At 38.6% G+C, this 24,909-nt stretch overlaps 1 protein-coding gene across 1 annotated transcript in view; it reads right to left on the minus strand.

Moving 5' to 3' along the window:
* Positions 1-24,909, minus strand: part of HHIPL1 (HHIP like 1) — a 101,490-nt gene that overhangs the window by 36,536 nt on the left and 40,045 nt on the right. The window contains exons 5-6 of the mRNA XM_072630265.1: positions 23,994-24,120; positions 19,291-19,436 (exon numbers count right to left, since the gene is read on the minus strand). Coding sequence (XP_072486366.1) covers positions 19,291-19,436; positions 23,994-24,120 — 273 coding nt within the window. The remainder of the gene's footprint in view (positions 1-19,290; positions 19,437-23,993; positions 24,121-24,909) is intronic.

Below are 24,909 nucleotides of genomic sequence, written 5' to 3' on the forward strand. Positions count from 1 at the left end.
TGGAACACTAATTAATTGTGGGTGGAGCTGTGAGCTGATCCAGCCATTCTGGAGAGCAATTTGGAACTATATCCAAAGGGCTACAAAAATGTGCACACCCTTTGACCCACAATATCGCTTCTAGGACTGTATCCCCAAGAGATCATAAAAATGGGAAAAGGATACCACATTGACTAAAATATTTACAGCAGCACTCTTTGTGGTGGCCAAAAACTGGAAATCAAGGGGATGCCCATCAATTGGGGAATGGCTGAATAAATTGTGGTATATGAACGTAATGGAATTCTATTGTGCTGTAAGAAATGATTGAACAGGAAGACTTCAGAGAGACCTGGAAAGATTTATATGAACTGATGCTGAGTGAAAGGAGCAGAATCAGGAGAACTTTATACACAGCAACAACTACAGTATGAGAGGATTTTTTCTGGTAAACTTAGAACTTCATTGCAATGCAAGGACTTTAAAAATTCCCAATGGTTTCTTAAGGCAAAATGCCTTCCACATCCAGAGAAAGAACTATGGAATTCAATCGCAGAATGTAGTAGATCATTTTCTTTCATATTAACTTTTGTTTTGTTTTATGATTTCTCCCATTCATTTTAATTCTTCTGTGCAATATGACTAAGGTGAAAATGTATTTAATAGGAATGTATGTGTAGAACCTATATAAAATTGTATGCCATCTCGGGGAGGGAGGGAAAAGGGAAGAGAAAGCAGGGAAAGGGAGGGGGAAAAAAATCTAATTTATATGAAGTGATTGTAGAAACTGAAAACAAATAAAATAATAAAAAAAAAGAAAAAGGTGACTGATCAAACTAAAATATCACTTAAAGTATTTTATAAAAAAACCGACAAGGTGATGACATAAAATAATAAGACTAAAATTTTGTGATATTTATCAAATGTCTCTGATGATGATTCAAAAATAGGTTTTACAGATATTTTAGCACAGATGCATCATTAGAATAAATATAGGGCCATTTAAGGGGATTTCTGTCTTTTTCTCTAAATAAAATTTTATTAATTTAAATCTGTATTTATTTAAATTAATTTAAATTTTTTTTAAATTAATTTAAATTAAATTTTTTTAAAAAGACAGTAACTCTGATCAATAAAACACCCAATCATGATTCCAGAGGACTGGTGATGGATTCAGAGTACAGACTGAGACTTTTTTTTTAATAGGACTAATGTAGGAATTTGTTTTTATTTGATTATACATGCTTGTAAGAGGGATTTTATTTATTTTTGCTTTCTCAATTAGTAGTGGTAGTGAGAGAGAAGGTGGAAATGAAAGTAAGCAGAGCTGATAATAAAATACAATTTAATATTAAAAAATCTTAAGATCAGAAGACTTTAGAGTTAAAAGGTCTTTTGAGATCTAACAGATTTTTTTTTTTTTTTTACCATTTTTGTGTCATGGATCCCTTTGGCAATCTGCTTGGAGTCCCTGGACTGCTTCTCAGAATAATGTTTTTTAATGCATAAAATACATAGGATTACAAAGGATACCAACTATGCTGAAATAGTTTTTAAAATATTTTTAAAACCACAAGTTTATGGACTCCCCCAGGTTAAGAACCCTTGATTTAGACCAAACCTCTCATTTTACAAAAGAGAAAACTGAGGCTCAGAAAGTCTAAGGAATTTATCCAAGATCATGCAAGCAGCAACTGACCAAGCCAAAATTAAGATCTTCTAACTTTATATTGAGTGCTTTTCTCCACTACAATATGTATATCTGTCTATCATTTTAGCTTCCACAACACACCCAACTTCTGTCAATCCCTGGTATCGTAGAAAGAGCCCTTTACTTGAACACAGAAGACATGGGTTGAAATCTTACAGGGTTATGCCATTTGTCTGCGTAACTTTGAAGAAATGACTTCACTGAATCACAAAACATTGGGGGGGGGGGGGGGACTTTAAAAATCATCTTGTCCAACCCTTTCATTTTCCAGATGAAGCATAAAGAAGGAAAATAACTTGGCTAATGTCACAGTTTATAAATTCCACAGGTGTGACTTAAACTTAGGGTTTTTTGTTGGGTTTTTTTTTGACACCAAGTCACTACTCCACACTTTCCTTTAACTCCAATTTAAGCTCTTGAGTTCTCAGTTTCCACATCTGTAAAATAAGAGCTTTGGACTACAGATGATCTTATATAGCTCCTTACAGTTCTAACATTCTATGATTCTATGCATTTTAAAGCCTTTTCTGGCTCAAACATTGTAAAATTCTGATTCTAAAGCCCCTTGGAACTTTAACATTGTGTTGAAAAGAGGAGAAGAGACGCAGAGGGAGGAGAGAAGGAGGAGAGGAAGAAGAGGAGGAGAGGGAGAGAAGAGGAGAGGAAACCCAATAAATAAATATGAAAAATGATTCTATAATGGGGCAGGGGGAAGGTTATAATTAATCAATTTCAGACTCACAAAACCAATATTATTATTATTATTAGCATTAATAATAGCCAGTATATATACAATTTTTAAAGGGTTCAAAGCACTTTGCATCCTTTATCTCATTTGATCCTCACAACAATCCTCACAGGGCTGAGGTACAGAATAAATTAACCCTCTAATCCTCATGGAAAACAAAGAATTTCAAATACCATGAAAACCTCCCATTAGCCACAGGCATGCTAATTCCAACGGGGGCCCTTCTCAGACTATTTTCTGGCATTGGTGAGTGCTGGGGACCAGGGGATGGATGCCCTGCCCCTTTGGAAAATACATAATGAAATTAGTCACCCATCCTCACCTGGCTCAGCTGGAATGGGACCCAAAGAGCCTGTAAAACTGTCAGAAGAAAATAAAAAGCTTTGAAGGATAGAACTTGCAGAGATTTCTTGGCATGAAGCACTGAGCCAGGGTGGGGAATGGGGATGCAGGGATCACCACAGGGGTGCATGGAGTTGCCTGGCAACCTGGCCAAGCATTCTCAGCAGCTTTGAATGACCCAAATGGCTTTGTCCCATGACAATCCCTGACTGTTGGTGAATGGCTCTCCCAGTGGAAACAAAGACCAGAGGCCCAGGCCAGCGCCAGCTCAGCCAGCTCACAGACTCCTGCCTTCCCCTCACTCCTTTGTTACACATTTTTCTAAACTAAACCCCCACTAGCTCTAGAGGAGAGAGTCTTCTCAACACAAAGTTCCTTGGTCTTACTTTTAAGGATCTAAATGTCTAATGGCCAAACTTTCCTCATCCCCAACCTCCCATAACAACATAGTGGGACTAGACATCAGGAAAATTAGTCCCTGTATTGCTGACCAACCTGGTTCAAATCACTTCATATCTCTGAGTCTCAGTTTCCTCACCTGTAAATGGAGAGGATTGGATTAGATGAACAATCCTCGCATTCTATGATCAGCTGCATACACAGAGTTAGTTGCTAACTTTGCGAAATTACTTAAGGGATGCTGGGAAGTCATTTTACCATATAACTTCTTCAGCAGTCCACCATGGTACCACAAATTTCACCATTAGAGGGTCATCCATTTAAATAAAAGCACAGTATCTCCAAAAGTCTCCTATTAAAGTACAAACTTGAGAAAGAACAAGGCATTGAAGCAATGGGACAGAGATTGTATGCTTGGATAGAGAAGTGTTGAGGTAAAAAGAGAGAAAAGTAGGGAAGGAATTGTTCTTAAACCTGGAGAAATGTCCTGAGGAGGCTTAGCTGGGGGAGGAGGGAGGAACACTGCATTTATAGAGCCATGGGTTGCAGAGAGAGGGGTAGGAAAACCAACAACCCAACTCTTATCCACTTTCCAAACTGGTAGGGGGAACCCTGCTTGCTAATTTCCTTGAATCCAAACCCTTTCTCACTCTCAGGGCTCAATGACATCAGTTTGGGCATGAGGAATGGGACACCAAATGTTTATGGAGTCATGTCCCTATACAATCCCAACTGGGTATCCTCAAATCTCAACTTTGTTGCCTAGTAACAGTTGAAGTCTCACTCTTTTCCAAGAGTGTGCTGGTAAATGAAAAACAAGTTCTCAAAAAAAAAAAAAAAGTATATAAGATACCCTCTTAAGTTTAATCTAAATTATTAACATTTTCTCTATCAGTTTAAGTTTAGACAATCAATAAAACAATAAATTGAATCTCAATTTGTTGCATTTGCCAATTTCTGAGAAATAAACACTCCCACTAAAAATTTAACCATAAGCTCAGGAGCCAATTTGTGCTAGCTGCAGCACTCCACTGCCCCTTTCCATTCATGCTGATATGCTACCACCAAATGAATATTCCTAAAACCTGGTCCTAATCATGTTATCCCTCTGCTCCAGAATCTTCATCAACTCCTTATCATCTACTAGATAAATTTTGATTTCCATACTTAGCATGGCATTTAAAGCCCTCCACAATTTGAACCCAGTCAACCTCCCCAATCTTTTTTCCATCTATCTATGCTATTAGTATCTGCTTTCCTAAATACTCTCTCTATCCCTATCTCTAAAGTCTGCCTCTCACATATGAAGATGCTGGGCTAAGCAGAAGCTTACCAGTGCAACAGTCATTTAGAGGTAGCAAATGCCTAAAGAACATTTTTTTAAAGTAAGCAGCGATTGGTGAGAACACAGCTTCAACAAAAATATGATTCTTTTTTGACAAAGCTACCAGAAAGAGAGATCGGAGAAATGCTTTATGTATGCCATTCACCTAGATTTCAGCAAAGTGGTTTTTATTTGTTTTTATAAAGCCTCTCATGCTATTCCTAGAAACTAGTTGAAGAGATTTGGGAAAGAAAGATAACCATATCCCTCTCCTTCTCAATAAACTCCAGTAGTTCTTTATCACCTCTAGTATCAAATACAAAAGCTTCTGTTTGGCATTCAAAGACCTTCATAAACTAGCCATCCACTTAGGTGTTTGTCCTTCATTCTCGAAGAGGACCATGACATTAAGATGATGACTTGACTTGCAGTTGACTTTTATTTGAGAGAGGGAGGGCTGTGCAAGGTCACTAGCCTCACTTTCTCCTTCTGAGGCATCTGGATCCAGTGGCCAGATATTCATCAGGATGACTGGAGATGGCCCAGGACGCAATGTGAGACCCTGGCCCCACCACCACCACCATCTTTCCAGTCTTCTTACACCTTTCTCTCCACCACATACACTTCCATCCAATGACATTGGCTTTCTGGCTTTTCCACAAACAAGAGGCTCAATTTCTCTCCAATTTGGGCATTCTCTCTAGTTATCCTCCATTTCTGGAACATTGTCCCTCCTGAACTCCACCTACTGACTTCCCTGGCTTCTTTTAAGTTCCAACTAAAATCTCATCTTTTACAGAAAGCCCTTCCCAAGTCCTCTTAAGTCTAAGTGTCTTCCCTACATTAGTTTTTTTCCTATTTCTCCTTTCTCTGCTTGGTATATATTTGTTTGCATGTTATCTCCCCCCTTAGACGGTAAATTCCTTGAAGACAGAAATTGTCTTTTACATATATGTATATGTATGTGTGTGCATATATACATATATACACACACACACATATATATATATACATACTTAATAAATATTTATTGATTAATTACTATTATATGGGCTCAGAAGCTGTGGAATGGCCAGGCTCAATGAGTGGTTATTAAAGATTCAGTATCAACTAAAGAAATACCTTAAGCATTTGCCCTAAGCTTGGTGCTTTTTAACATTTTTATCAATCACTTGAATAAAGGTACTAAAGAGCATGCTCATCAAAGGTGTAGAAAAACTGGAAGAGATAATAAATACCTTGGAGATTGAGTCAGCATGGAAAGAAATCTCAGCAGGCTAAAATGTTAGCCCAAATCTAATATGCTGCTGTCGAGTCATTTTTAAGTCTTGTCTGACTCTGTGTGATTCTATTTGAGGTTTTCTTGACAAAGATATTAGAGTGTTTTGCCATTTCCTTCTCCAGCTCATTTTAAATATGAGGAACCAAGGCAAATAGGGTTAAGTGACTTGCCCAGGGTCACACAGCTGAGTGTCTTCCTGACACCAGGCCCAGCACTCTATCTACCTCACCACCTTGTTGCCCAATCCAAATCTAATAAGATTCAGGGTAAGTGGGATAAATGTAAAGTCTTAGCCATAGGGGCAGCTAGGTGGTGCAGTGCATACAGCACCAGTGCAGGAGTCAGGAGGACCTGAGCGCAAATCTCACCTCAGACAATTGACACTTACTAGCTGTGTGACCTTGGGCAAGTCACTTAACCCCAATTGCCTCATCCTGGATCATCTCCTGTCATCCTGATGAATATCTGATCACTGGATTCAGATGGCTCTGGAGGAGAAGTGAGGCTGGTGACCTGCACAGCCCTCCCTCACTCAAAACAAAGTCAAGTGCAAGTCATATCATTACTTCTCTGATGGCATGGTCTTCTTTGGCAACAAAGGATGAACACACAGCCATAGAAAAGCCCATATCACAAGTTCAAGATGGACTCTGAGGTCTCTTTCAACTTAGATATTCTGTGATTCTGGGCTGAAATCTACCTTTTTAGAAATTTCTATGAATTATTTGAAGTTTTCTCTTCTGAGAATAAGCAGGACAAATTACAACTGATAGGATTTAGAACTGGAAGAGATCACAGTGATTACTGAGTCCAAACTTCCCATCTTAAAAATAAGGAAACAGCAGCCCAAAGAAGCTAAGTGATTTGTCCATGGTCACTTGAATATTAAGCTGAAATTTTAATCCAGGCACTCTGACTCCAAATCTTTCCACTATAATAAGTGACATAATTTACAAAGCATTCTAAAGTTCCAAAGGGCTTTACATTTACTATCTCATTTCATCCTTGCAACAATCCTGTAAAATAGTATACTCATTTGAGAGAAAAAGAAACCGAGGTTCAAAGACATGAAGTGACTTGCCTATGATGAGAGACTGGAGTTGAACCCAAATCTTCTTGACTCCAAATTCAGTTCCCTATCAACTATGCAACATTAACTTTCCATTTTGCTATTTTTTCCATTAGATTATTGTCTTCAAACAATATTTGAATACCTGAAAATAGAGATATATTCTACTCCCATCCCACAACTTCTCTGGATAGGTGTTCTCAAGCAATTCAAAGAGGAGCAGTTTCCTTTAACTGTTTCCCATCAGCATCAATCAATCAACAAAAAATTATCATTAATATTTATGAGGTAAGCCCCTTAGGGACTGACATTACAATCTAAGTGTAGTGGATCCACTGTCCTTAATAGAGAAAATTATACGTTTGTAATAATTTTTGCAAATCCATTTTTTTACTTATTTATAGTTCTCTTTCCATTTTCATCCTTGAATGCCTTTGAAATAACTTTGCTTAATTGGATATCTTACCAAGTTTTCTTTAGAATGGCTTTACTCTCCAAAGCTTCTCTCTGCTTTAGGAGACAGTGCTGCTCATAATTGTATATTATTCTTCTTTGTATGAATTTACAGATAAGTTTGTATTCTAGCCTGCTACTGCTTTTGGCAATTACCTCTTGGCAAGTGAGAAGAAGGGAAAGGAGTAAGCATTTATATAGCACCTACTAAATTCCAGAGTCATTTCAGTCGTCTGACTCTTCCTGATCCCATTTAGGATTTTCTTGGCAAAGATACTGGAGTGGTTTGACATGTCCCTCTCCAGATCATTTGATAGATGAGGAAACTGAGGTAAACAGGGCTAAGTGACTTGCCTAAGTAAGGCTAGTAAGTGTCTGAGACAGAATTTGAACTCATGAAGATGAGTCTTCCTATCAGGTCAGCACTCTATCCTATCTGCCCTGCCAGGCATTATATAAATGCTTTTTTACAAATACTGTTTCTGAGATAAGTTCAAAGTTTGCTGACTAATGTGGTCTCTGGACTTTTGGTCATCTTATTATTACATCCTTATTATTATGTCAATTAATTTATACTAGTTTAGCTTCTGAATAAAATTATTATAGTTGGTACTAACATCATTTTTGTTGTCTATTTTCCATTTTTTACTTTTGATAGCTTATTTAAATAATCCAAATTACTTGATAGATTTTCTCATTATTTTTTCTTATCTTGTTTATTATGAATTCTGATCTTATCTCTGGCAAGTCAATGATCTGTGCAATGACAAATCACTTAGGAATAACAAACATGTCCATAATAAGTCTTTTCTTATCTATTAAAATGTCACCAAGTTCATTCTTAGTGACCATATTTGATGCTTGTCATATCCAGCACCTGTCAATTCTTTCTCTAAAGAAAGTTTTCATGATATAGAGGCATGAGATTTTTACATAATCTACAAATCATTGGCTTCTCTCACTCTTTTCTTTTTTTAAATAGTAATTAAAATTAAATTAATAGTATTTTTTTTCCCACTTACATGTAAAGATAAATTTTAACATTCACTTTAAAAAATTTTTGAGTTACAAATTTTCTCCCTCTCTCCTTCACCTATCTCCTCTGTAAGATGGTAAGTAATTTGATATAGGTTATATATGTGCAATCATGTAAAATATATTTTCATAATAGTCATGTTGTGAAAGAAGAAACAGACCAAAAAGAAAAGAAACATAAAAAATAAAGTGAAAAATAATATTCTTTGATCTACATTCAGACTCCATCAGTTCTTTCTCTGGATGTGGATAACATTTTTCATCATCTCATTATCTTCTGAACCATATTTGCCCATAGATCACTTTCCATCTTCACCTTCTCTCACCTGTGCATTTGTCACTGAATTATCAGACTGAATATTGATTTGATTTGGAGTGTCTTATCAGGCTCTTCATAGAATTTCTCTACCACTTTATCCTGAGCAACCAATGTTGGTACATTGGTTATAATTATTTTCATGGTGATCTTTTTGCAAATGTTTTTCATTAATACTACAATACCTGATGATCAAATGTGCCATGAAATAATATTTCTTTGTAGCTTTGGGGCATACAACCATATTTACTCTTCTTACTCCTTTCTTTGGCTCTCAAAAGAGTTACTGTGTAAAGCATTCCTTCCTTTTTTTCCTCTGGTTTTGTTTATGACAAGAATGTCAAGAGTCATATGATTCACTTCCTTCTGCAATAGGAGGTGAATGCTGGCCACTGGATAAAGATCTTACATGTAGAGTACCATCAGTCAAATTAAAATTCACTGAGAATCTGAAAACCATGATTCTTAATGCCCACTGTCCCCTTCCCTGCCATTCTGCCATTATTTATCATAGAAGCAAATGGGGGCATTATATGACCAAGGGCATTTTTTAAAAATTCCCCATTTCAGAGTTGCCATGGCCAAGGAAGTTCCATCACCAAATGCCTGGACTACTTGTATTGTGCCTCTCCATTATTATCTAGACTGGTCCTTAGAAAACAGACTGTCAGTTCCACGTGCCATACCTAAAGCCTTTCTAACAAGGGATCTCTTACCATAACTCATGCTCCACTAGCATAACCGTCAACAACTCAGGTTCACTTATATGCCACAGTGAAGCTTGAGGCTAGGACTTTTGTGAAGGATCCCATTTGACAAAATGGAGAATAGTCAGTTAATTAATATTTATTAAGTGCCTACTATGTGCCAGGCAAGATAGTCCCTGCCTTCAAGAAGCTTAAAATCAAATGAGGGAGATAACAAGCAAACAAATATGTACAAACAAGCAACATGTAGGATAAATGATAAATAATTAAAAGAGGGAAGGCACTTTCAGAATTAAGAGGGATTGAAAGGCTTCATGTAGATGAGATTTTAATTAAGATTTAAAGAAAGACAGGGAAGTCAGTAGGTAGTGTTGAGGAGGGAAAGCATTTCAATCATGGGGGACAACCAGAGAAAATGACCAGAGATGAGAGAATGTCATATTTGTGGACCAGCCAAGAGATCAGTGTCACTGGATCGAGGAATATATGGTGGCGAGTAAGGTATAAGAAGACTTAAATGGTGGTTGAGAGTGGGAGGTGGGGGTTGGCTAGATTATTCAGGGCTTTGAATGTCAAACAAAGGATTTTACATTTGATCCTGAAAATGATGGGGAGCCATGGAGTTTTTTGAGTAGGGAGGTAGGGATGACATGATTGAAACTGCACTTTAGGAAAATCACTTTAGTGGCTGAATGGAGGGTGTATTGGGTTGGTGAGAGGATTGAAGCTGGCTGACCCACCAGCAAGCTATTGAGATATTCCAGGTGTGAGGTGATGAGGGCCTGCACCAGGTTGGTAACAATTTCAGAGGAAAGAAAGGACATATTCCAGAGATGTTACAAAGTTGAAATTGGAAGGTCTTAGCAATAGATTGGATTGAGGATGGGGGAAGGATAAGAAATAATGAGTTGAGGATGGCATCTAGGTTATGAGCTTGAGGGACTGGGATGATAGTATTGTCCTTAACAGTAACAGAAGTTAAAAAAGGGGTGAGGGTAGGGGTATAAGAGGAAAGAATAAGTTGAATTTTAAACATGTTGAGTTTAAGAAGTCTACCTAGAAATCCAGTTTGAGATGTCTGAAAGGCAGCTGGAGATGTGAGACTGGAAGTCAGCAGAGAGTTTAGGGCAAGAGAAGTAGATCTGAGAATCATCAGCATAGAGATGGTAATTAAATCCATGGCAACTGGTGAGATCACCAAGTTAAGCAGTTTATAGGGAGAAGAGAAAAGAAAAGGGTCCAGGACAGAATCCTGTGGGATATCCATACCTAGAGGGCATGATTTTTTTAACTGATCAAAATTTTAGAATTGATATTCAATATTAAACTTTATTAAATCATTAAATTTTTTAAAATATTTTTTAAAAAACAAGTTAGTATGGGGGGAAAACTGCTAAGACAGAACTAGAATCAAAGCCTAGAACTGACACTTAGTAGTTGTGTTCAGGCATGTCCAATTCTTTGTGACCCCATTTGGGGTTTTCTTGGCAAAGATACTACAGAGATTTGCCATTTCTGTCTCCAACTCATTTTACAGGTGTGGAAACTGAGGCAAATAGGGTAAAATGACTTGTTCAGGGTCACAAGTTGGTGTCTGAGGTCAGATTACTACTCCTGTCTTCCTGATTCCAGGACCACGGTTTTTATCCACCAAGTTATCCAGTTGCCCTATGTGGCAGTAGGCAAATTATTTTACCTTTATAAATCTCAATTTTCTCACCTGTAAAATGATATTAGAAGTATTTGCACTAACTACTTCAAACAACTGTTGTAAGGAAAGCATTTTACAAATCTTAAAGCAGTACATAGTCATAAATAGATAAAACCTTATCATCACAGATGCATAAAGCTGAAAGGCATCTTGTAAAATCTTCCAGTCTAGTCAATTATTTTAGAGTCTACTAGGTGGCACAGTGACTTGAATATTGAGCCTGGAGTTAAGAAGATCTGATTTCAACTCCTGCACTAACTAGTCCCTAGGCCTGTGACTCAAGGTAAGTTACTAATTGGCTATTTGCCTCAGTTTCCTCATCTGTAAAAAACAAAAAGGAAAATAATAGCACCTACCTCCTAGGGTCCTTGTAAGGATAAAATGAGATGATTTTTAAAAATTTTAAATAAAATTTTTAATGTTATCCTTTGTAAGGATAAAATGAAATAATATGTGTAAAGTGTTTTGCAAACTTTAAAGTGCCATATAAATATTAGCTATTATTAACTTTAAAATGAGGACATTTAGGACAAAAGAGGCAAACAGACTTGACCAAGGCCACATAGAGACTTAGAGGTATTTTGATTCCCAGCATGATTTCTTTCCACCAAACCAGGTGCCTCTTAGAATTAGCTCTTTTATCCAGGAAATGGTAGATCCCACCCAAGCACCAAAAGAAGCCAGATGCCACATCAATCAGTACTCCATGCCTAGCACCAAGTTGGGCATTGCGAGTGATGATGAAGTATAAAACACAATTCAGACCTATCCTTAATTTATAAGACTGAAACAATCAGAGAGCCACAAACTAGAAGGAATATTTAATTGCTAAGTGGTATGATCAAAAAAAAAATGATGATAACTCATATAATACTTAATGATTTGAAAAACCCTTTCTTCACAATCAAGCTTCAAGGGAGGTAGCGCTCTTGTTTTTTGCAGATCCATTTTACAAAGGAGGATGCTAAGGTTCAAAATTGTAAATGACTGGACTGACTCACTCATGGTCACTCAGCTACTAATTGTCAGAAACAAGAGTCAAACTCAAGGCTTCTGATTCCAAATCTAGTTGTTCTTTCTCCAACCTCATAGAAGAGCAGGATGAGGTCAGAACCTGGAGAGATCACTAGAGGTTGTTGTGGTTAATTTTTCTGGAAGAGTTGAGATACACTGGGCCTTGACAGATGGATACAATTTGGACAGGGGGCCAGTGTTCCAGTATGAAGCAGACCTCTTCCACAAACGTGTAGTCTAGTGATTCTTAACCTGGGGGCTGGGACACACAAAAAGGTTAAGATCCCCTGACTTAATCCACCCATACCTGACCAGAAATGCTCTCTCTAACATCCTGAGCGACTAGTCATCTGGACTTCTAAACATATGCAGGGATGGGGAATTCCTGAGGCAGTCTGTTCTATTTTTGAGCTGAGTTAATAGGCTATCCTACACAATTCAGTAATTAGGTAATTATATGCTGTCTGGTAATGTTTGCTGTTGTTTCAAAGTATTAATCTTGTCTTCCAAACTAGAATGAGTTCCTTGAACATTCTTCAGTACAGGGATGGGCAGAGTAAGTATGGAGGATGATGACTGAATGAGGAGATGGGAGTGTGGAGCTATGAGCAAATGCATGAGGGTGTGGGCAACACACACATCCACACACACATATCAATGGTATCAGTTATGCAGCTGTGTTTACACAGATGCTGGGGCAGCTGTTTAAGACAGTCAGCAAAGGGGGAAGAGATTTCTGAGAGGTCATAGAGTTCATCACCCTGCCTTCAGGCAGACACAGATCTAAACTACCCCAGTCTAATCTCAATTATTTTATTAGTTTCCCTAACTCCAGTCTCTCCTCCCTTCTCCCACTCTTCCCCTCACTTTTTTTTTTTATTTTTTACACAGCTTCCAAAATAAAATATTACTTACATGCAGATCTGACCATTCAATTCAACATTTATCAAATATCTACAATGAGTAAAGTCCTATGCTGAGTGCTGAGGGCATAAAGACAGAAATGACAGTCTTTTCCCTCAAGGAAGCTTGCATTCTGGGGTGAGGGGGACACAAGACGCACATAGATAAGCAAATACAAGGTATATTGAAAAGGAGAAGATCACTAGCAATGGGGAAGGAAGGAGGAATTGGGAGCTTCACATAGGAGCTGGCATCTATGCTAAACCTTGAAGGATGATAAGGAACAGAAACATAGAAGTGACAGGCAGGTCCATTTAGGCATGGCTTGTTTGGAGATATGGAGGTGGGGGCGGCCAGTTGAGTTTGGGGGATCGTGGTTGTTTAACTTGAACAGAGCACCTAATAGGGAGTGAAGGAAAAAGGAGGGAACAGAAGGTAAGCAAACATATGACAGGAAGGGAGGCTGGAGTCAGATTTTAGAGGGCCAAGGATACCAGCCTAGGGAGTTGGTATTTGACCCCAAAGGTTATGGGAGAACCCCTGAAATACTTTATGAAATGAAGTAATATTTTCTGTTCCTCGGGAAGATTATTTTGGCCAACTATATGGAAGACATGGTAGAGGAGAAAGATCAAAACAGCAGGTTATTAAAATAGTCCAGGTGAGAAGTTATAAAATCTAAACCAGGGCACTGGCTAAATGAGTAGAGAAAAGGAGATTTGAAAGGGAGAGACTCTGTGGAAGAGGAATGAATAAGGCTTGGTCACTGAGTGAATATGATATGTTATGAAGGAGGAAAAGTCAAGAATCAATCTACCAGCACTGTGACTCAGAAATGACCACTGTGTGCCAGGCACTGTGCTAGGCACTAGACAAGAAAGAGGCTATAAACTGGGGGTGATTGTAAAGATGTTGGCTGCCCCAATCCCTAAGATAAAGAGGGAAGCTTGGAAAATGGGGAGGGGATTCAGGAGGGAAAAGGTACATTTTGGACATTGAGTCTGAGATGCCAACACCGATGTAGATGTCATAAGACTGAATTTCAAGAATATAATTATAACAGGTTCTATAGACCATGTGAATATACTATGTCGAAATGATCATGGAACTCATAGCAGTTGATGAGATTAGAAATGTCAGACATTGGTCCCCCTAGCTGCTACATGTGGCCCCACATGCTCCTGAATTTGGATCTAAATAAATAAATAAATAACAAAATAAATAAAAGTATAATAAAATGGAGATAATATTTTAAAAACCCAAACCAGTCTGCAGGCCATTGAGATCCTTATGTATAGATTAATGGCCCTTGTTTCTATTTGATTTTTACACCAATGACCTAGAGTATGCAGAGAGAGAAGAGAAGAAGGCCCAAAGATTTGGGGGATATCCATGTTTTTTATGTGGGATATGTATGATAATCCAGAGAAGAATCCTGAGAGGGAATATTAGGCAAAAAAATGAACCAGGATAACAAAGAATTGGAAATAGAGAGGATGCCCATTCATTGAGGAATGGATGAACAAGTTTGGTATATAATTGTGAAGGAATACTGCTGGGCCATAGGAAATAATAGGTGGGATGGTTTCAGAAAAACCTAAGAAGATTTAGATCAACATTATTTTGCACAGTGACGCAGAAGAGAAAGCACTGGGCTTGGATTCACAAAGACCTGGGTTCAAGTCTGATCTCAGACAGTTACTGTGTGATCCTGGGCAAGTCATTTAACCCTGTTTGCCTCTGTTTCCTCATTTGTAAAATGAGCTGAAGAAGGAAATGGCAAACCCTGCCAGTATCCTTGCCAAGAAAACCCCAGATGGAGTCACAAAGAATAGGACACTACTGAAATGACAAGTATGTGTGGAAGTCATGAGTGTAGACTATATTCTCCAGTGAAAAGGAAGTGAGATACAGGATTGCAGTTTGGGATTAGCAAGTTAAGTGAAACCTTTTTTTTTTTTAAGGATAGGGAGACCGTGCACATTTTTGAAGATATCAAGAAGAAGCCAGTGGATTAGTAGAGGGTGAAATTTTGAGAGAAAGGGCATAACTGATGCCGTAAACTCCCAGAAGAGAGAAGGAATATGCCTGATAGCACAAGAAGAAGGGATAGAAGAAGGAACACTTCTTTCTCAAAGACTCAAACAAGCAACTTACTCAAAAATCTTCAAGAGTTCCCCACTATCTATTGAAAATAGATTCCTTAGTGTGGCATTCAAGGCCCTCTCCCATCTTGCTCCATCCTCCATTCCTGCCTCATTTTGTACTACTACCCTCCAAACATTCTACTTTCCAGCCAGGATAGATGACCAGCTGTTCCCTGATCTTGCCTTGCTTTTGCCAGCTTCTGTGAACTGATATCTCCAATGCCTGGAATAACTCCCTGTTCATCTCTAAGCAGTGACATCCTTCTCTTCTTTCAAGGCCTAGCTCAGGTTTCACTTCCTCTAATGTAGTCATCCATCCCTGAACTCTTCAGGTCTACCCTTTCTTAAACCTTCCTAGAGTACTCGATCTAGACCCCTTTACTGCCCCTTTCACATTCTCCCTTTTATAATCTTTATTTGTGCCTATGTCTTATTTCACCTATTAAAATGTAAGCTCATTGAGGGTAGGAACCATGTCATTTTTCATCTGGATCCCCAGGACAACACCTTGCACTAAGTAAGCATTTAATAAATGAGGGACCTCTGCAGCTCAGTAGATAGTATTGGACCTGGAGTCAGGAAGACCTGAGTTCAAATCTTCCTTTAGACACTTACTAGATGTGTACCTTGGGCAAGTCACTTAACCTCTCTCAGCTTCAGTTTTCTCTTTTGTAAAACAGGTATAGTAAAAGCACTTGCCTCACACAGTTGTTGTAAGAATCAACTGAGATACCATATGTAAAGTGTTTTTGCAAATCTTAATACTAGCTTTTGTCATTATATTAATAAATGTTTGCTGAATTGAACTAAAATAAAAGTCTATCCTATTTTTCTAAACATTCTCTGGTGGCATAAGCCTGTAGGCCCTGTTACTGGGGGAAGCTTAGGCTGGCAGACAGATTGTGTTCAGGAGTTATGAGGAACAGTAGGAATAAAGCCTGCTAAGCATCTACCCTGTGTCTGGTGACAATATAGTGGGCCCTTAGGGAGTGGAAGGCCACCTACCTTGGGGTTAGCCCAGGCTACCTTGTAAGGGGTGAACTGGCCCACATCAGAAAAAGAGAGCAGGTTAAAGCTTCCAAACAGATCAGTATTGAGATCAGGCCACTGGGGCTACTGCACTTCCAGTCCCTTTGAGATGGGAAGACCCAATAAGCAAATAAATAGATAAATGAATGAATGAATGAACGAATGGCTGAATGAGTAACTACATAGATAAATGAATGAATGAATGAATGAATGAATGGTTGAATGAGTAACTAGATAAATGAATGAACGAATAGATGAATGAATCAATGAATGGCTGAATAACTAGAATGAATAGAATTTAGGTGAACAGATAGATAAATGAACCAATCAATCAATAGATAATTGAATAAATGAATGAATGGATACAACCAAATAAACAAAAAACCATTCCTTCATATCACCTTTCCCCTCTCCCTACCTTCTGCACGCTATAGACTCTCAATATAATTTCTTCTTGTCTGCCCTCCTCCTCCCTCACTTAAAAAACAAATATTTGTGTCCCTACTGATTTGCAGCCTTATGTACTGCTCTTCTAGCATGGATCTCCTTCTGTGGTTCTAGAACAGATTGTCACTATAGCAAGAAGCTAAGGAACTCAAGATAATGGACTATTTTCCTGTCAAGTATAGTTAATTTATCACAAGGAAAAACCTCTGTTGCAGGAACACAAACTGACCCCAACCCCTAACCCTGGCCACAGGACAATTCCTATCCCTAAACCACCCACCTCCGAGGCAGGCCTACAACCTAATCATTCCATCTTTCTCCTCTTTTTTATCTTAAGGCATCAAAAAAACCCACCCTTTTCCACAATTATAAATAATGAGATTTCTGAGGTGAGAGGCGCAATGCCTTATAGCTCCATCCTTGTAATAACACAGGAGATTCATGGCCAATTCTTCCCCATTTCAGCCTCTTCGGTCATAAAAAGGGACAAACAGCTCCTACAGGCAGCCTCTGGAGTCATGCCTGGACTGTTTGGAAAAGGTCTAGAAATGCCTGTGGGTGGAATTATGTACAAGTGCTAAGCCTAATTAGTACAAAGCACTGCCAGCTATTTAAAGGGATGATTGTCTTAATCAGCTGGAAAAGACATTCATTTGTACCAGGCACAATTTATAGATCTAATTAGCATAGCCATGAACTCTTCCATCCAGGTCCTTTGGAGAAAATGACTCAGTTCTCAGTTCTTCTTAATCTTTGAATTAGTGAAGTCAACACATGAATTGGGCTCAAGGGCTCACACGGAAAACACCCAACTGCTGATGTCAGTGGCCTTGATAATGCTAGTGTCTGACTGCTTCCCTGGGTTTTAGTTATTCTCCAGGAGTCCATCCATGCTTACTTGGCCCAAGCAGGCTATTAATGATTGAAGCCAACATCCTGGGTCTAATCCTGTCTAATAAACTCTGTTCTCTCTTCATGAACATAAATTGCAGCCCTAAACTGAACCAGACCATAAAAGGGAACAAGGAGAGAGACTGTGGATGAATTGTGTTAATCGATCCTCTCTGTCTTGGATAAAAATTCCTCAAAGATGTCTGTTGAACTTATGTCAGTAATGCCATTCTGGTAATAATGATAACAGTCTTAATACACTTCAGTGATTTGTCAAGGACATTCCTCAAGACAACTCTATTAGGTAGCTCATGAAAGTGTTACTATCCCACAGAACTATCCCATAGAACCTCAATCTGGAAATGAACTCAGAGGGCAGCTAGCCTTACCCATTGCCTCTTTAATATTCCCAAGAGGTTGCTGGCCTAGCCAATACTTAAAGATTTCCACCTGCAAACAGCTCTGATTGTTGCACATTTTCTGTACCTCAAGTCAAAATTTGCTTTCTTGTCTTTTCCCCTATTACTCTAAGTTCTGCCCTTTGGTGCCAAGAAAAGCAAATTATACCTCTCTTCTAATGATATCCCTTTGGATACTTGAAGACAACTCGTGTCTGCAGGCCTAGAGACAGTAATAATTCCTAGAGAGACAGTTAGTTATCCCACCAGTTCTCAGTTACACACCAGAGAGATGGCTGTCTGAAGTCGAGGCATCATCTAAAGCTCTTCATGTAGACAACAGTTTCACATTCCTCACCTGCCAGGACATACTCCTTCCCCAAACCTCCTTCCTCTTCTCTCAAGGAGCTCTGGTTTCCCCCAAGGAAGGCATCTATCAGGGAAATGGCCTTATGCAGGCCTCATCTGACCCACAGAACCAAATATGTAACCAAATTGGAAAGGACCTTAGAATCAGATGAAGTACTCTGCTCTAGAACCACAGGACTAGAAAAGGCCTCAAAAGGACTTCTAGTCATATTCCTTCAATCCTGTTTGAGGAAACTGAAGCCAGGAAAGGTGAAATTACGTTGCCAAAGTCACAATACCAGTTAGTGGCTGAAGGAGACCAGAAACTAGGTCTCCTGACCCTTATCAGATAATAGAAAATGTCAGAGCCAGGAAGGGCCTAAGTGATGATTGTTAAATTCCCACCTTTTAAAGAAAAAGGAAACTGAGATCTGCAAAAGGGATATGGTTTGTCCAAGGCCACAAAGGCAGCAGCCTTCTCCCACCCAACCTAAAAGTACCATCCGGGCTTAGTATCTTGTGCTACCAAACCTTTTTATTGGATAAAAGCATACATACTTATAAAAATATAGTTATTTTGCCAGACATACTGTTTAACTGGTTGTTGGGTTTGGTTTTTTTTTTTGTTATAAGAGAAAGCACATTGAGAAATGTCTTAGATTTTTTTAAAGATACCAATAATTTTTCTTTTTGATTTGTGATGGAAAATGCTAACCACAATCAGAGAAAGAACTATGGAGTCTGAATGCAGATCGAAGCAGACGATTTTCACTTCTTTTTTCTTATTGTGGTTTTTTCCTTTTGTTCTGATTCTTCTTTCACAACATGACTAACCTGAAAATATGCTTAGTATTATTGTACACATATAAACACATATGAAAGTGCTTGCTATCTTTGAAAACTATCTTTATATGTAATTGGAAAAAAATACTATTAAGGGGAAAAAAAGAAAGGTACTATAAAATATAAAACTATTCCTAGGTATCAGACAAAAGGTTAGCCTCTGCAGCTGAAACTACACAGAAACTTGAGTTTACCTGCCTCATCTTCAGCAAAGGAAATGATGTACTGATAATAGTTGTTGATCATGCCTGGAAACATGCATGTCTGCCCACGCCCCATGCAGATCTCACTGTACCGCCACTGTCTGGTGGCCTGGTTCTCCCTGAGTGACATCAAGCGCCTAAAGAGGAAAAGCAAATGGCATTAATACCAGTCACTGATGGCACCGTCTGGAGCAGCGTAAAAGTCACTGACTAGCCATGGAACCCGAATCTCTGGGTCTCAGGTTCATGTTTGTTGGCTGCAATGAAAAATTCTTTTTTCTTAGGATCATTCCCAGTCCCTGCCCTTATAGGAAAAATGGTTGCGATTTAATTCAACAAAAGTTTATTAAATACCTAGAGTGTCTCCTCACTCCAAACCATTTTCTACTTGGTTGTCAAGGTGATGTTTCTTTTCTTTTTTTTGAGGCAATGAAGCTTTAGTGACTTGCCAAGGGTCACACAGCTAGTAAGAGTCTGAGGCAAGATCTGAACACAGATTCTCCTGACTCCTGGGCCAGTGCTCTATCTGCTGTACCACCTAGCTGCCCCCAAGGTGACAGCTGTAAAGCTCAGGTGTGACCATGTCACTTTCCTGATCTCTGATCTCCAGTGACTCCCCATTACCCAAAGGGTCAAACACAAATCCCTCTGTTGGACATTTAAAGTCCTTAACAACTTGGCCCCTTCCTACCTTTCCAATCTTCTAACGTTTTCTTTCTCTTCACACACTCTATGGTTCAGTAACTCTGGCCCACTTTTATGTTCCTCAAGCACATACCCCATCTCCTATCTCCATACTTTCTCCTTAGTTGTCCTCCACACCTGCAATGACTTCCCTCTTCATCTTTAGTTCCTGGGTTCCTTGTCTTCCTTCAAGACTAAATGCAAATCTTACTGTTTTAGGAGACTTTTCATGGTTCTCCCAACTTTAGTGCCTTCTCCTCTCAGATTACCATCCATCTACTCTGTATATGTATTGTATGTACATGTGGTCTCCCCTCATTTAAATGTAATCTGCTTTAGAATAGGGCTTGTTTTTTATTATTCCTTGTATCCCCAGAACTTAGCACAGAGTCAGGCACAAAATAAGCACTTAATAAAAGCTTGTTGATTATCTCCTCAGGGTAAGGTGCTGTGCCAGGCCCTGTGGATACAAAAGCCAAAAACAAAATAAAGAGCTTATATTTTTAGATAGATGGTAGCAGTAGATAACAAGCCAGACCTGGAATCAGGAAGACTTGAGTTCAAATGTGACCTCAGATACTTATTATTTGTATGATCCTGGGCTAGTTGCTTCACCTCTGTTTGTCTCAGCTTCCTCATCTGTAAAATGGGGATAATAATAACACCTGCTTCTCAGGGTTGTTGTGAGGATAAAATGAGATTATATTTGTAAAGCATTTCACAGAGTGCCTGACACATGGTAGCTTCCATGTAAATGTAAGCTATTTTATATATACATATATATATAATATACGATGTATTATTATATGTTATTATAATATTATTATGATGGAAGGATGCAACACAGAGATAAGAAACTAAGTGATGATATGGGAGAGGAAAGGAGTTCTAATAACTTCGGAGATCAAGAAATGTCAGAGATAACTCGAGAGCTCAATTCTGAAGAAAGCCTGAGAGTCTAGTAGGGAATGGGTGAGAGATGTGATCCAGGCATGGGTGACAGGCAGAGAGACAGGAAGGGGAATCTCTCAATTTCCTCAAATTTGAGGAAAGAACACCTAACAGGCTATTTTACCTGAAACACTAAGTGCATGTAGTGAAGCCATAGGAAACAAGTTAAATTCAGATGCTTGGGTAATAAATTCCTTTCCTCTCTCCCATTCAGGACTATAAAGAATACTCATGAAAATAAATTCATTTATATAGTACCAAAAGGTTCACAAAATACTTTTTTCACAACAATCCCTTGAGTAAGATGCACAAGTCTTATTATTCCCATTTTACACATAGAGAAACTGAGGCTCAAAGACAGTGAGTACAATCAATGAAAGCTGACACTGGCCCTCATATCTAACTCCTAAGTTCAGGGCTCTTTCCCTGTTACAGAATAACAGCCTCACATGCAGAAGTTTTCATAGAATCTGATTCAATCCATGCATGTTGTATCATGGTGTTGTACATGAAATCTCTTTAAGTGAAGCACTACAGAAATGCAAACTGTTATTGTGCACCCCGGTGAAAAGCCTTTTCCCCCACCTTTTCCCCTCCTTTAAAAAAATTGTCTATTTTATTATTTCCATAATATAGTAGAATAGAAAAAACGATTGTACATGAAATTTATTATATACAACAATTATTATAAACAACTTGTTATTCCCTTTAAATATATAATAAAGTTATCATGTAACTTCTTTTTTTTCCCTTTTTTTCTTCCCATCTCATGACCCTATAGAAGGCTACCATTAGACACAAAAATGTATATATCTGTAAAACTATTTTATACACAATTATCAGTTTTTTCTTCGGATGCAGATAACATCTTCATATGTCCTTTGTAGTTAATTTGGGTATTTATAATACTCTCATTTCTAGCCATAGTCTCCTCTGCCCTCTCATTCCATGGCGCTCTGTGGAAGCTCTACTCTTAACAAGCTTTCCTTCCTTCTGGACCTTTCACCTTGAATTTATTTTATCTTCCAATGCTCCTGACCTGCTCCAGAAGACATTGTATCTATCACTGACCACCCTTCCTAATATGAGTTTCTCCTTCCTTCTTGCCCTGGAACCAAGAGGAGTGAGTCATCCTACTTTTTATTGTCCACTGACCCTTCTAGATCCTCGCTCCATGACCTCTCTTCTTTTGAGGTTGGCTCCATCTGTTTGTCTAGGTTCTTGTGGCTGTAAATCCACCACTCTCCAAATCACTCTAACTCTTTTTTAAGGAGTTATGTACGGGGTTCATACTCTTGCTCTCCACCTTATTCCCTGTCCTCTTATCATGACCCATACCATGCTACTGCCATGATTTTAAATTATATAATATCTATATATATGTTATATATATAGAGAGAGAGATATTATATATATCCTTCCAATTTTCCCTCTGTCTCACACTTCCCAAACCAACTTTTGCCCCACCATGACCTCCAGTAATTGTCATTATTCTTCTAATTCATTACCTGCCTTTGCCTCACTTTCCTCTTCCTAGTCAACTTTAAACAGTTAAACTATGTACCTCAACATCCCTTTGCCGCTTATCCTACACTATCGTTCATACCTTGTCATTCCTCAACCATGGGTTACATTCACTGTCTTCTCCTTTTGTACTCCTATTCTGTTACATGCCATTGGAAGAAGTCATGCAACAATGATTGCTGAGTCCTTCTCATCTACCTTAACTCAACCACTCTACCAAACTCAACCACTACCTAATCCTCCAAAATAAACATTCTATCTACTACTTCCATACATTTACCTAAACCAGGCCTGTACAACCTGCAGGTCACCAAAGGATTTTGGATAGCCTATGAAAAATGTATAGGAAGACATACTCTACATTTTTGGTGGGCCACCTAAAATCCCTTGGCGTGCCATGGGCAGTCCACATGCCACAGATTGTACAGGCCTGGACTAAACCATATACTAGTCATGGAATAGAATTTCTTCTAATCTCTCACTATCAGAAGCCCTATCTTTTTCTTCAAGGCCCAACTAAAAGCACCATTTCCTTCATGAAGCTTTCCCTGATCTTCTCCCCCACTCCAGTTATTAATATTCTCCTTCTTCAAATTATATTTATCTGCCTACACAATGTTGTATCTCTCTCCCTCCAAGTAGAATATAAGCTTCTTGAGGGTAGGAAATTTTTCAAACTTGTCTTGGTATCCCTGCGTCTAAGTCTGTGTCTAGCATAGAGCAAGTACTGAATAACTGTTTGTTAAACATTTGGAATGTGGAATCATCCTATGGGCTGCTTTGTGGTTTGGGCATTTCGAAACATACTAAGGCCACCTTGCAAGCTCTTCTTCCCACTCAGTAAATCTTAACTTGTATTAGATGTGGTTTGAAGCATGTAGGGTTCCTTTTTGTTACCACAGGATATAGGCTATACCAGCATGCTCTTAGGGCCCTTCCAAGTGTTGGAAGCTAGTTGTATATATAGACCACAACTTGAAATACATAAGTCATTAATCTAAAACTTAGAAATATTTTAGTAATGTAGGTTTCTATGGAAATAGGTATCTCCTAGAGAGAAGTTAAACATTGCTTTTTCCAAGAGGGATCTATTCAAGGATAGAAACAAAGAACTTTAGAATCTCAGACTGGGGCTACATTTGAACAACTATCAGAGCCTTAGAATAAAGACAACATTGGCTCTTTTCCTTTTCAACAAGTTTCACTAAGCCAGGGAAAGGGTGATGTTGCAAGGGCCATTCAAACTCTACCCTGGAGATCATCAAGTAGGTGTTATTCTGTTAACTGTCTTAATGGTGGAAATTCTGGCATTAGTTGATTAGGGAGAAAGATCTATGGATGTTAGGCCCTATGAGAGGCACCAAAAAACCCACCACATCAAGCAAGCAGGATAATATCTCCAGGATTTATGAGAGCTATGGTGAACCAGAAGCTGAATGTTAGACTTGGACAAGAACCAGCATGAGGCAACAGGTAAAAAGGCAATACATGCAAGCAATGTTAAAGCCAGTGAGCTGGCCAGCATGGTTACTTACCCACTCATAAAATCCCCAAATATGTATAGCCCGTTCAAATTGGGGGACTCACAGCCCCGATAGATATAGCCTCCTGTGACTGACTTTCCCATCTTGTGTGGATATGCGTAGATTGGAAGAACATCATCTGTAGGGAAAGACAAATGGTTTCTATTTCCCCATGCACTTGGCTACCAGTCTGCGCTATACCCAGTAAAGCTCCAGCCTAAAAGGTGAACCAGACACAATGAATGGCTTAAAATATTGGAAGGGCTATCACATGGAAAAAGGATTGCTCTGCTTAACCCCAGAAGGCAGAACTAGGAGCAATCAGTCAGGAGATAAAAAAAAGAAATGTAAGGAAATGCTTCCTAACAGCTAGTTAAAACTGGAATGGGTTACTTCAGTAGGCAGTGAGTTGTCCATTACTAGGAGTCTTCAAGCAGAGCATGGATGGTCATTTGTCATGGATACTATAGTGGGGATTCCTGTTCTGAGGGGATTTGTCCTAAAGGATTCCTGAAGTCCCTTCTAAGTAGAAGAGTCTCTTATTTATAATTAGTTATCTTCTTTGATATCCTAATAAGATTTTCCTGAATATCACAATAAAGTGAACTTAAAAACAGACATCTTCATTTGAATATATATTATTTGCATATCATTTGCATGTGGCCATATTTGCCATATAATCTATTCTCAAGCTCCTTTCAAAATTTGAGGTTCCCACATCCTAATTTTTATTCTTTTCATCTGTAGTCTCACTGACCCAGGTGTCTTCTCTCTGAGGCAGGAAAAGGGAGAGAGAAGTTGGAAGGGCCACCCAAGGTCTTTCTTGAGTCATAGGGTAGAGTAGGGGTCCTTAACCTTTTTGTGTATCATGGACCCCTTTTGGTAGTCTAGGGAGAGCTGACCCTTTTCAGACATTTAATGTTTTAAA

Source organism: Notamacropus eugenii, chromosome 1, assembly GCF_028372415.1.
Source record: "Notamacropus eugenii isolate mMacEug1 chromosome 1, mMacEug1.pri_v2, whole genome shotgun sequence".
Classification (NCBI taxonomy): domain Eukaryota; kingdom Metazoa; phylum Chordata; class Mammalia; order Diprotodontia; family Macropodidae; genus Notamacropus; species Notamacropus eugenii.